Genomic DNA, 12,596 nt, shown 5'->3' on the forward strand with positions numbered 1-12,596 from the left:
TTACCTATACATCTTGCACCATGATATATTCACAGTCAGCCAAAATTTGCTTGAAATAAAATTAGAGTATTTCCCATAATACCCACTTTCTTTTTGTGTGAAGTAGGTTCAGCATTTATCTGTGATTTTTTTTTATCACATCGTGCATCACAGACACACAGGGGTGATTGGTATTGAATTACAATAGGATGAAGGAACATGACTTATTTTATGTTTGAAATACTATGTATGTTTATAAGGTTATAAATGCCTCTCTTAAAGAGAAAATTAAAATCAAACCGGCAATTTTATTAGCAAGTGGAAACAGATAATTAAAGCCCCTACAGCAATGAGAACTTCTTATGTATGAACATGGAACCAAATTTTTCATTGGTAACAAAAAGATCTCTGTGGGTCGTTTTCATGTTCCATAGGGAGGACTGACCTAGTGGAATGCTATATTGCAACAAACTCACTCATATATTAGTAAAAATTAAAAAACTAACATGAAGTGAAGCATCTAGATTACAAGAGGCATCTGCAATATTATTTCTTTTATCTTATTCCTTGAAAAAAAAAAGCTCTCTTGATTATTCTAAAGTCTTAATTGATATAAAATCACTATGTTAAACTCTTGAAATCTTTCAGGCAACAAGACTATACTGTCCTTATATGACCATTTGCCAAGAGAAATAGTACTGTCTTATATTTGGGGTTTCCCTTTACGTTAAGCTCTTATATATGATTTAATGTTTCTCTGATAACTTAGACCAAAAAATCATAATATGCATTTAACCTTTCCCTGCCTTCTACTTACTCATATATGCGGTCCCTGAGCAATTACCTTCATATTATTAACACATCTGGTGTTTTCTACAGGGTCAAGACTACCAAAAAAATTGCTCTTCCCTCCAGAGGCATAACGCTCATTTGTTTGCTTTGATGTTTATACCCTTGACCATGTACAGCAAACATCCTACTGCTCTCTATCTCCTTTTCCAAATCCCACCGACTCACAATTATTTCTATTTTTACCACTTAAATATTTGCCTTTGTGTCCATCCTCCAATTCACTTATGAGATCACATAGCATACCAATTCCCTTTTATCTCTGCCCATTGATGATATGTTAATTAGAAACACAATGCAGGAAAAGTATAAGAACTTGGCAGGGGCAGAAGGGGAATAGATATACTCACACTCAAGTAAGTAACATGAAAGTTGAAAGAGACTTGGATTTAACAGTGAATAGTAAATGAAACAGGAATCTGAAATGGCCTAGATTAACAGCAGGACTATGCCTGGAATATTGTGTTCAGCTTTGCCTTCTGAATTACTGGAGGGATAATGAAAAATGAGGTTATGTATAAGATTTTTCCAGGAGGAAATATTAAAACACATAAATACAGTTTGATGAGGAAGTTTCCAAGGTGGAAAAGGAGTGTAATTTGGCTGGACCTACTCCAAAATGCAAGAGAATCTTCAAGCAAATTGTTACTTCTGAGCTTGAACTTCCTAGGACTTTCAATTTTCTTTTTGTCTTAACATTGCTCCCTTTCCTTGGAATTTGAGGTAGTCCAAATGAATCATCCAGTGGCAGTTATTCATTATTTGCCTTCAGATTTCTGGGGCTGGTTAAAAGCTGAATCCCAGAATGGCTGAGCTTGGAAGGCACCACTGGGGATCAGGAGCACCACTAGTGACTGGCCTCCACCTGGACTTTGTGCTGCTGATCACAGTGCTGAGAACCTCTGCCTTCTCCACGTCCTTTGTCAGCAGGTCATTTCCCCATTCAGTGGCAGGCTCACATGTCCCCTAATCTTCCTTTTGCTGCTGATATACCAGTAGAGGCCCCTTTTTGTTGCCCTACAACCATGTATAACAGATTCAAAGGTAAAAGTATTTTCATGGTGATAAAGTATGTTTATTACAGTATTTGTATATTCTAAGGGACAGGGGAATCTTTTTATTTCGGTGGCACATAATGAAGTATCAAAAAAAGATCACAAGGGCCAGAAACATCAAGTTGAATTCAGAGCAACTGAGGGATCTTTTCTCACAGGCAATCTTGCTCTTCCCCTTGTGAGCACTGTTCAGACAGAACTGGTTTCTACATGTGTTGACAGGTAATGTGGGAGAAAGGAACAAGACTTGAATGCGTTCTGGGTAAGACACTTGGTGACATTGGCCAGCACACTCACAGCCAGGCATGTATGGTTGTGACCTGGTGTCTCCTCAACCAGTAGTGTACTCTGGACACCACACTGCTTTAAGGTGCTTCAACACAGGGAGGGAGGATCTATGCCTTTCTCCCTCCTTTCACAGTATAATCGTTCCCACCTAAGTGTCATCCTGCTGTGACCTCCTTACAGGCACAGCACTCCCAGCTTATGGGCCTGAGTTCCTTGGGTGGTGAGGATGGGACACCAGGGCTGGCTGTCTTCCCCTTGCATCCAGCCATGTCCAGCGGTCTGGAAGGAGATGAGTGCCCCCAGGTCCTTGGGGAGGTAGGACTCTTGATCCAGGGAAGGAAGCACTTAGATGTGGCTCCGAAGGGGGGACCTTCCCCAGGATGCTAGTTTTCTGACAGACTATAGCATTCATGGACATTCAGGCACACAACCCCCAGCACAGGATTTCTTCTGCTGAAAGCACTCCGGATAGAAGCACGTCAAGCTGGTCAGACCACAGCATTCGAGGCAAGTTATCACACCTGGCCACCTACTGGCTCTGGCTAGGCAGCAGAATAGCATTGTACAACACACCAGCTGGGCTGCCACTGCTCCCCTCTTAAAAAAGAGAAGAGGAACCTCGAATGGCACCAAGTGTCGCTGCGCAAAGACGCACACGGGAATGGTCATGAGCCCATCAGCCCTCTTACAGGACACAGAACCTGGTTCTTACATTTCCTTTCTCTCCCTACACAGAGTCATCGTGATGCCTCTTGTCACCAGGCACCCACAGCTTCCAGAGCCTCTCCACCCCTGTTGTGTCAAGGTGTACTCACCAGACCTGCTTAGCAACCCTGCCCAGAGTTCCTCCTCAGACCACCATGTCAAAACACGGTTTGCAAAAAAGCTGCTTCTAGCAAAGGCCTTAAACATAGTTGTGTAATTTTGGCTTAGCGTGCAGGCAGGGAGGAAGTGTATGGGAAGTAGCGTACTGTGCTGTATGACTCCAGATGCCACCTGGGACAGACACGTCATGAGTTTCCTGCACAGAAACACTTGAGAAGGACAAAACAATACCAGCACAGGTTGCACTGAAGACATCTTAGCAAAAGCCAGGCAGCAGAGGGCCATCATCTCCCCACACATGCTACCCATGATTTTACCCTAGTGACTCACAGGGGTTTGCAAGATGAGAGAGTAACAGTCTGTGTCTATACTGGTAGAAGCACCACAGAAGACCCTGAATAGGGATGTGAAACCTAGTGAGTGATTTCAGACAAACAGGGAAGAAATGCAGAAAAATCTCTTTGTGCTTTGAGACAACCTTCATAAATAAAAGTAAACAATATCAAAATCCTCAAGGGATACATGTAATACCTCCTAATGCCAGGAGAAGCCTCAGAAGATATTGAATTTGGGCACATTCAACTGAAACAAATATTTTCCTAAGACAAATTATGAAGGAGCTCATGATCTGCCTGCTCAGTGATTGAGAAGACAGAAAAAGTGGTCTTTTATGTTCTGTTTGCTAATTAATATCCATTGCTATCTTCCTGTAACCACTCTGGATTCAGTTCTTACATCTTTGCTTACAGTGGCTACAGCCATCCCCAGTAATTATTTCCACTGAAAGCATACGTATAGAAGGTAATTTCAGAACATCTGCATACTGTCTTCAATCTTCCCAAAGAATACATTCCAGTGAACACTGCTGAAGAGACTAGTCAGGCTTTACATCCTTATTTCTGCGTAGATACTCAGTCAGTGTCATGGAAGCTTTAAGAACATTTTGTTACAAAATCTACATAGAAGAGACATTGTTAATGCTACATACAAGTTAAATCCCCAAACGACAAGCTGAGCATCTGCAAAACGTGAACAGAACAATCCACAAGCCCATTACCGCTGTATCACCATCCTTTTTGTACAAGGGCTTGAATTCCTAGAAGTCAGTTAGCTATCACTGTATACTATGTAAGACTGTATTGCAGTCTCAAGGGTCCTGACAGCGAAGACTTTGAATCAATAGGCATTCTGTTTCTAAAAGACGACTATGGGTGAAGAGATAAACTGTGCTACGAGCAGCACATGCTCACAGCAAGAATTTTAGCAAGAACAGTTCAGACCATCTTTCTTTTTAGTTATCATTGGCTCTGCTCCAGATACTCCTGTGTGACTAATCATATTAAATACAGCAGTTTGAAAGCTTTGAGGTAAACAATATAAAGGAAAGTTGATAGAGCTGAGAATCTAAAATAAACAATGCAAAGAAAAAAGAGAAAAAAATATTGGTGTGAACTTAACAGTATCTTTTGCCCTAAATATGCAGAAAAATAAGCAAGGAATTATGTTTTAGTTAAATCAACTACAATTTAACTTCATGTCTAGTCCTCTATTTGCCAGTTTCCATTTACCTTTCAACCATAGTCTCAAAAACTGGGGGTGTTTGGAACAATATTAAACTGTTGTATGCATTAAGTATACCTTGGCCCTTAAAAACCTGCTGATGAATGACCTGCAGAGGAACTTTCATTATTAAACAACAGTTATTAATTATTAATTAAACAATTATTAAACAACAACTTCAGCTGTTACTAGCTGCTCATCACACTTTCACTCATAGCTGCTAGGCAGCTGGTCAAAAAGTAATTACTTTTAGATAAATAGGTTTACTCATGGGATCACGGAGTAAAGTTCTACTCAGTCTACGCTGGGATATCCCGCTTTCCCCTGGCAACGGAACATCCGTGAAAATGTACAGATGAGAAACTACGTTAAAACTGTATTTAACAACAAAGCAATAATTTAGTATCCCTACAGAGCTGAAGATAAGATTGAGGGTGACCAAAGCATGAATTTCTGAGGCTTTGTTTCTCCTGGGGTTCCACTATGCTCCCGCCACCTTCATGCATTCTATCTACACTAGGCAAAAATAAAGTGATCTGCCCTCGACCCGCATTTCAGTTGCCAAAACCAAATTAGGAACACAGGTCTTTTTTATAGACCCTTTCTCCAGATTTTCTCCTTGGAGGATCCATTGTTTGTCTAGAGAAAAAAAAAAAATTACAGATTTAAGGTGAGAAGTTTAAAATTGTACCTGAAAAACTCCATGAAAGAGAAGCCATAACCATGTTGTTCAGCAATTCCTGCACAAACAACGTTTGCAGATGCTCCAATCAATGTTCCATTACCTGCAGTTCAGAAAACAAATACCAGTTTATAGTTGTGCTCTGTTTCTTACTCTTCTTCTGTTTATTCTGTGCTAAAGTCCTCAGATGTATTAGTTAGAAAAGAAAAATCAATTTCTGTTGTATAGGCTTGAAAAGAAACATACAGACAGTATCTCTGCATCCTATAAATAGCTTCATGCTTTGAAAGATAAGCCTGGTATTATTCTCTGATTCTACATAAGCCAGAAAAATAGAGAAGGAACATAACACCAATCTAGCAGTTATCAAAATGACACCAGAGACTTGCATTCAGATAAAATTGCTGATTTTTGGTTTTACATACAAGAAGGTGCTATCAAATGAGCTGAAAAATGAAGGATGAGATAGTTTGAGGATGCTAAGAAAAATGGGTGTTTTTTCTCCTTACACAAACTTGACATTGACAAATTAGTGTCTTTTTTATAGAGAGGGTAACTAACTGCTAAGAGATATGTATTTTTTTAACAGAAATTTAAAACAAAGTAAGTGGGACAACGGAGGGGAATGGATCTGTCACATCTCTCTGCTAAGGCAAAAGGATCACCACAGATACAAAAGTTTGCTTACCAAACCGTAATGTTCTTTAATACATAAAGGAGCATGACTTTATTCAGTGAACTTCACCAAATTACATTATATGAGTCCACTTAGGAGAGGAACACACCAAAGGAAAATAATATGCCGTGTTTATAATGCACATCTATCCTCTTGCAAGAACTACATACTTGTCCAAAGCCTTTTCCAGTAACTAATTTATTCCTGTGTTTTCTCTAAACTTTCAACAATCTGGCAATGTAGAGAAGTCAGGTATTCAGAGCTCAGAAAGACTGACCCATTTTCTATAGCTTTCCCATGAGTCATTTCTCAGACTTAAGAAATGCTGTATACTTGACTTCCACAAAGCAGATGTCTTCAGCAAATGTTTCTGATCTAAGGCACGACTCAGGAAGTGACAGTGACTCCTATATTCTGTTCCTTAACTGAAATTTTGAACAAAAGAGGTAACAATCTGGGAGAAAAATTTTTTATACTATGGCAAGTCATCTTTTTTGCCATACCTCACTACATTAACAATCCATCATTCTAAGCACAAGTCTTCCTTTGCTCCCATTGGCATATAGTTAGTCCTCTCATTTTGGCCCTGTTAAACATTACTGCTCAGTGGAGACTCTTCTGGTCTGACTTTGAGAGAAACAGATCGGAAGACAATTAATGCTCCAGTTAATTGTTTTGACTTAGTCAATGTTTCAGGTCCCCCAGAGATCAGTTTACCAAAGAGTAGATCAGAATAAAGGCAGAAGGACTATTCCCCTAAGTATTCACACACGGTACCCATATGGCCTTCTGTACCTGAAAGTGCACACAAAATGAGCAGACTTCTAAAAATAGTCTAAAAAAATAATAGAATACTCTTAAATTCAAATAAAATGAAGTGACAGAGATCAGAAGTAAGAAAAAGGTGAGAAAAGATGGGATATGGAAAGAACGTTGAAGGAAGGAAGATCTTCCTCTTCTAATAAGAAAAAGGGTAGGAGAAAGAGCTTGATGGTGGTAATTTTGATCTCAGTTTGGATTCAAAGCCATACCAGTGTCAGTGGATACTGAGACACAGGTTTTTGACTGGTCATTCTAGGGACAGAGCAACAACTTTGAGAAACAACCAAACCCCAAAAAGTCACTCAGGACTTTTTGGTTTTGAAGTTGATTTCATGAAAGCCAAAGCTTTCCAAGAAAAAGCCCTTGTGTGGCCAAGATTTTTCCAATTAAGTCCAAAGAGAAAGCATGATTCTTATTTACTCCAGGATAGTCAATTTTTATCAACACAAAATAGGCAGAAAACTGAGATTTTCATCCTAGAGTAGAGATCTGAACATGGCTTATCTGTTGTCTCAGGTGAGTGGCCTAAGCAACACCGATTAAGAACAAGAGACTGGTTTTGTTTTCTCAGCAGCAGCCTCAAACAGCTCTTGAGCTGATCCCACTATGGAACAAGAAAGAAGCTGCAATCTTGCAGACAACTTGAGATGAGAAAAGCATTCTCCTCCACTACCTGCAATCCCAAATGGACATTTTATTTCATATATTTAATAGTCCCTTTTTTTAATTCCTTTTTTTCCTGCTCTCCCAGGAGCTATGCTAGGTGAGCTGCTTGCTACTTGCTCTGTTTTTAAAGGCTTTGACATTCCAAAGGAGCTGCAGCTGGGTGCAGAGGTCCTCTCTAGGAGGAGCTCTGCTGATGTTAGTGGAACTGCACATCAATAGAGGGGTATATCCCTATGGATCATAAAAGCATCGTGGAGCATTCTCATGAGACACCAAGGGCTATTTGTGACGTAGGCTTCTTACCACACACAGTGAATCACCACCCCCCCCCCCCCCCATGCTTCAGGTGTGGAGAGAAAAGTTGACTAACCTTACTAGAGGACCAGAAACCTTTAAAAAATTGTGTCTAGTACTGGTCATTAGGAACTGCACAGCTCATTTCCCTTGCCCTCTCTTTGCCTCAAAGCATACTTTAGTTACTTTAATGCATGTTTATAGATATGAAACTGAACTTGGAACATCAGTGCTCCTGGTAGGCTCTGGCATAAGAAAGCCAACACACAAAGCATGTGGCTTAATGCAAAAACAGAACAAATGAATACAGCTGATGTTATTAGAGGAGTCAGGCAGGAATACTTAAGGAATTTTCAATTCCAAAACTAATCAGTAGTCTACAGTCTCCAAACATTTCATAAGAGTTTTCTGCTCTATGCGTAGCATAATCAGACACCACCATCAGAATAATATTACTGTAGACAAGGAATATAGCTCTGGCTTCAAATTAAAGAAACAGGACTGAAATAGCACTTGTCCCATGGCTGTGACTAGATACAGTCAAGATCTCCAAACAGCACGCACTCTCCTATACTGTACATGGGCTATAGTAATGCCTTCACATAATAAAGTATTATGGAAAGTGTTTCTGCTTCAGCAGTGAATTGATTTCCCCAAGTAGATTTCACTTGAGAAGAAATTGTCACCTTAAATGTTATCTGAAAGTAGCAGTATTTCTTTTTCATTTGTTTGGAGCCTGTGTGCAGTTTAATTAGGTACTGGCTCAGCAGGCTTCAAAGAACTATGCTGAAATTAACAACAGAGGCAAACTTTTGTTTCTTCTCCCAGGAACATCTGTCTCCACGCCAGATATTTAACTCGGTAGTGAAACAGCAACACTGTGACCTCTGAATCACGGAAAACCCAAGGCTAGCTTAATGTACATGGAAACCTACACATGTTAAATTCATTCCAATTGATGCAAATGAAGAATAAGCATTTTCTAGGACTTCACCCAATCTTGACTTCATCTTCACATCATCTTCAATCTTAAGAACAATTAAGCTTAAAAAGCATAGCAAAGACTCTTACTTGCTTGTTTGTATGTTCAAAATGTAATAACACATGGGTGAACTGTATCAAAGAATAACACTGTAATAACCAATCTGTTTTGATGACTGCTATTGTAATTGGTTTTGATGACTTCTACTGTAACTCATCCTTTATCACAAGGCAGATGGTTATTAAGAAACCGTATTCATTACAACGAATTAAATATTATATTTCTAACATCAATAGTATGTGATATGTATGAGGTAAGCCAGACATTTTATCCTGTATATCTATTCTGCCTTTTATTCTTGCTAGTCTACATACATTATTGTCAATACTAACTATGCTTAATAATTCATAAGCATGTAATCAAGAAAGACCTTTTTCTTAATCCAAAAAAAAAATTATCATCCTGAAGTGTGATCATAGAAAGATACAGACATGTCACTTAAAGAGCTGCTGCTGCTTAGGCTACAGAGAAGAAAACGACAGAGGAATTCTCATGGATCATACTGATTTTTCCATGGACCTGCCCCAGCTTTACACAATCATTACAGAAGCACAGTAGAAGGTCTTCTACTATTTCCGTCCAGAAAAGGTGACATAAAAGTATCTTTCTGATATTTCTCAAGGTAAATTAATTTGAATATCTTCAGGGAACGTGAAATCAAATCCAAGTGTAAGAAAGTATTCAACAGTTTTAGTTAAGAACAAATCTATCAAGAAAGGTCCAAAACCAAAACCCACACATTAAAACGTGCCTTTGCATCTCCAGATAACTTAGAGGTGCAAGCAGGAAGATGTTGACAAGGTTTGGTAAACCTGATTTGATACCTGCAGTATCCATCAGCCTTCTGCTTCCATTTGTGGCTACTTCTTCTCAACCCAGTGTTCAGCTATTACCCTCTGCTCCTTCAGAGACTGCCGAATTCAAACCCAGAACCTGCACGCCACATGTAATGCACCTCCCTTGTGCCCAGACAGCCTTTCCCTCAGTAAACAGTTTGCCCAGGTGACTATAATCTGCAATGCAGTGAAAATCAATGCTAGGAGAACTGATTAAGCTTACTAAAGGAAGGCGCTGGGAAATCGGGATAGAATTATAACAAGAAAAGGGAGAGAGTGTGCATCAATAACATGTTTCCTCTCACTTTAAGCCTCATTCTCAGCTATTGATCTTTACTTGTCAGCAGCACATTATTATATCTAAATAGCATTAGTTCTCAGGAGTCCCTTTGGTATTGCCCCCTCAAGAGCAAGCCTAACTCTCGGGTTTACTGCATTAATAGGTATGCCTGGAGAATCACCTCAAAGTGCCCGGCAGGATTAGTGTATATTACTTAAAGCACTGACAAATCAAAGGGAAGGGATTATCACTAATAAACCTATTTGGCCTAGCATAAGCAGCCTTCATAAGCAGTAACTTTCTCAGATATAAAGGGGATAGTACCTTGTGAAACAGCAAGCTTCAAAGTGGATTGCTTACAGAAAAGTCTTGCTTTGTTGTGATCATTACAAACCACTTTCCCTCCACATGCTCTGATGGTGGATAACAAGCTACACCTGGGCTTAACCGATAGACTTTCTCTTTCCTGTATCTCTGGCTAGCTAATGCAGAAGCAAAAAAACTATCCTGTTTTCATGTCAACACAACCCCTGAAAACAGCTTTTCCCTGGCCTTGGCCAAACACCTGTGACAGGCCCAGTTTTACCCAGGCACAGCTGCTGGCACTGCTTTGTCCTAGACAAGTTTTCTCACTCTGAAACCAGGAGTTTGTTACGCAGTCATGAATAATTTTAGGGTGAGGATTCTCAGCCCTGCTTCTTGCTGTAATGGAATCATCCCATCACAGTGTCAAAGCAAAACTTATTGAAAGAAGCCAGCTCCTTGCTTCCCAGACATTTTCAAAAGAAAACTCCGTGCGGTCTCCCATATGCTTTGCATCACTAAATAAAGGTAGACTGACGTGTGCGGCTTCCTTTCCATAGCATATTCCATTTCTCTACTTAAAGCACAAACAGAGCAAATGTAACAAATGTGGCTGCAGAAGTGAACACTGAACAGTTATGGTTTTGATTAGCCTTACAGGAGACAGCCTTCATAGCTTTCAGAAATTTTCTGTTTCACACAAAACTAATCCAGATTTGCCCCATTAAACAAAGCGATTTATATTTATCTGTTAAATCTCTACAAGTCTTAAATATCTTTTTATATTTTTTATGTGTAAAAATTAACAAGCCCTGGACAATCAAACTTTGCAGTCAGTAAAGAGCTACAGAATCAAGGCCAGTTAAACCATTAATGGTGCCTAAAATAATAAGGTACCTCAAGTCCTAGGCAGTAAGCATAAGAAGGTATGCATGAGCTCATTCAACATTGTTATATGTTATAGATTACAGTCTTATGATATAAAAATTTTTTAATTTTACTGATTTGGAAACATTTTGAATGGGATGTTTCTGCACAAATGCATACACATGGACTTTATTTATAGGAAAAATTTTAAAAAAAATTTAAAAAGAAAACAACATGAATCAAAGCTTTGAGTTAACTTATCCCAAAAGTTCACTGAACTGCATTCAATCCAACACTTTTAATCTGGTGAAAGTCACCATTTTTTATCACCACTACTATACCACCATCAGGACAGTTACTGTAAGTATTGCACTATTCAATGCTCATTGCTTCCTTTTTGCTATGAGAGGAAAAGGTGAAATTTAAATTTGTCACTTTTCTACCAGAAGTATGAAATAAATAAGGCAGGTTGCTGAACATCTTGCCCTTGTTACTTTAAAGACATGAAGAAATCCATAAGCTTCTTTCAAATCCAGACATCTGTAAAAGAGACATAAAACCTGAGATGATCACTAAAGTCACCTCTCTCCTTGAAGTCAACTTACCCACTGCAAGGGTAAAATAAACTAGTATAACGAGGGATAGTGTCAGCGGTGTACTCTGACACGCCATTCCCTAATGCCCTGAAACACTTATTCAGGTAGGTTCCATTTAAAGCTTTTAATGCTGCACATAAGCCCCAGTTTGCACAGTTTTTTATCTCTGATTTTTAGATTCAGAGGCTAAAACTATGTCTGCTCAATTTTGCAGCTTCTCCACATGTGGCACTATTAGTGACCAAATATTGAAAAATAGTTCCAAGTATAGACACCTGGCATAAATGTACATTATTCAACTTTATCATAACTTACCTTGAAGCTGAGCAGAACAAGAAAATATTACTAAAAAAAAAAAAAGGTGTCCCTCCATTAAGTTATTTTAGAATATCCTGCTGCTTTAAATTCAGATTCTGACTTTAATCAAACTGTCTTTCAATTGGAGCCTACCTGTTATGTTTCGATATGGTTCAAGTGCCTTGTTTAAAACAGTTTCACAACTCCTGCTAGTGCCCCTCTTTGGTTTAGGTGTGCTAACCGCAACTGTGCTAGAGATATTTATTATTATATGTATAAATAATATCTAGGGCATGATTATAGCTTTCTTCAGTGTCATACAGAGTGTCTGATTCATGAGTATAAATCAATATGAATATTGCAGACTGAGGTTTTTTTTTCTCCTCTCTGCTGCTCAAGGTAGAGAAAAGGGGGTATTGTCTGGAAAGTGTCTGCAGGGGAAGGAAAGTAGATAGTCCAGTATTATCTTCTGCACTTAAGCATTTTGAAGCTTGCTATCGCTTCCCTGTCTTGTTCTGTCTGACAGTCCAAGTGCTACCCTCTAACTGAATATACCTCTGGCTGACAGCTATGCAGACTCTGCATTCTCGTATTTCAGCAACTCACCAATACAACATAATGAGTTTGTATAGTCTATATAATTCTGAAAACAGAAGTGGCCAAGGCTTCTAGAAAGAAC

General features: G+C 39.0%; 1 protein-coding gene across 9 annotated transcripts in view; it reads right to left on the reverse strand.

Moving 5' to 3' along the window:
* The window catches only part of OCA2 (OCA2 melanosomal transmembrane protein), a 292,848-nt gene that overhangs the window by 120,432 nt on the left and 159,820 nt on the right, over window positions 1-12,596 (reverse strand). For 4 of the 9 annotated variants that reach the window (XM_029999138.2, XM_029999137.2, XM_029999140.2 and 1 more), the window contains exon 24: window positions 5,248-5,341. In XM_029999138.2, the coding sequence (XP_029854998.1) occupies window positions 5,248-5,341 (94 nt within the window). Of the gene's footprint in view, window positions 1-1,398; window positions 1,846-5,247; window positions 5,342-12,596 lie in introns of those variants that run through there. The other 5 variants (XM_029999142.2, XM_029999139.1, XM_029999143.1 and 2 more) reach the window with 3 other exon arrangements.

This window comes from Aquila chrysaetos, chromosome 23 (assembly GCF_900496995.4).
Source record: "Aquila chrysaetos chrysaetos chromosome 23, bAquChr1.4, whole genome shotgun sequence".
NCBI lineage: Eukaryota > Metazoa > Chordata > Aves > Accipitriformes > Accipitridae > Aquila > Aquila chrysaetos.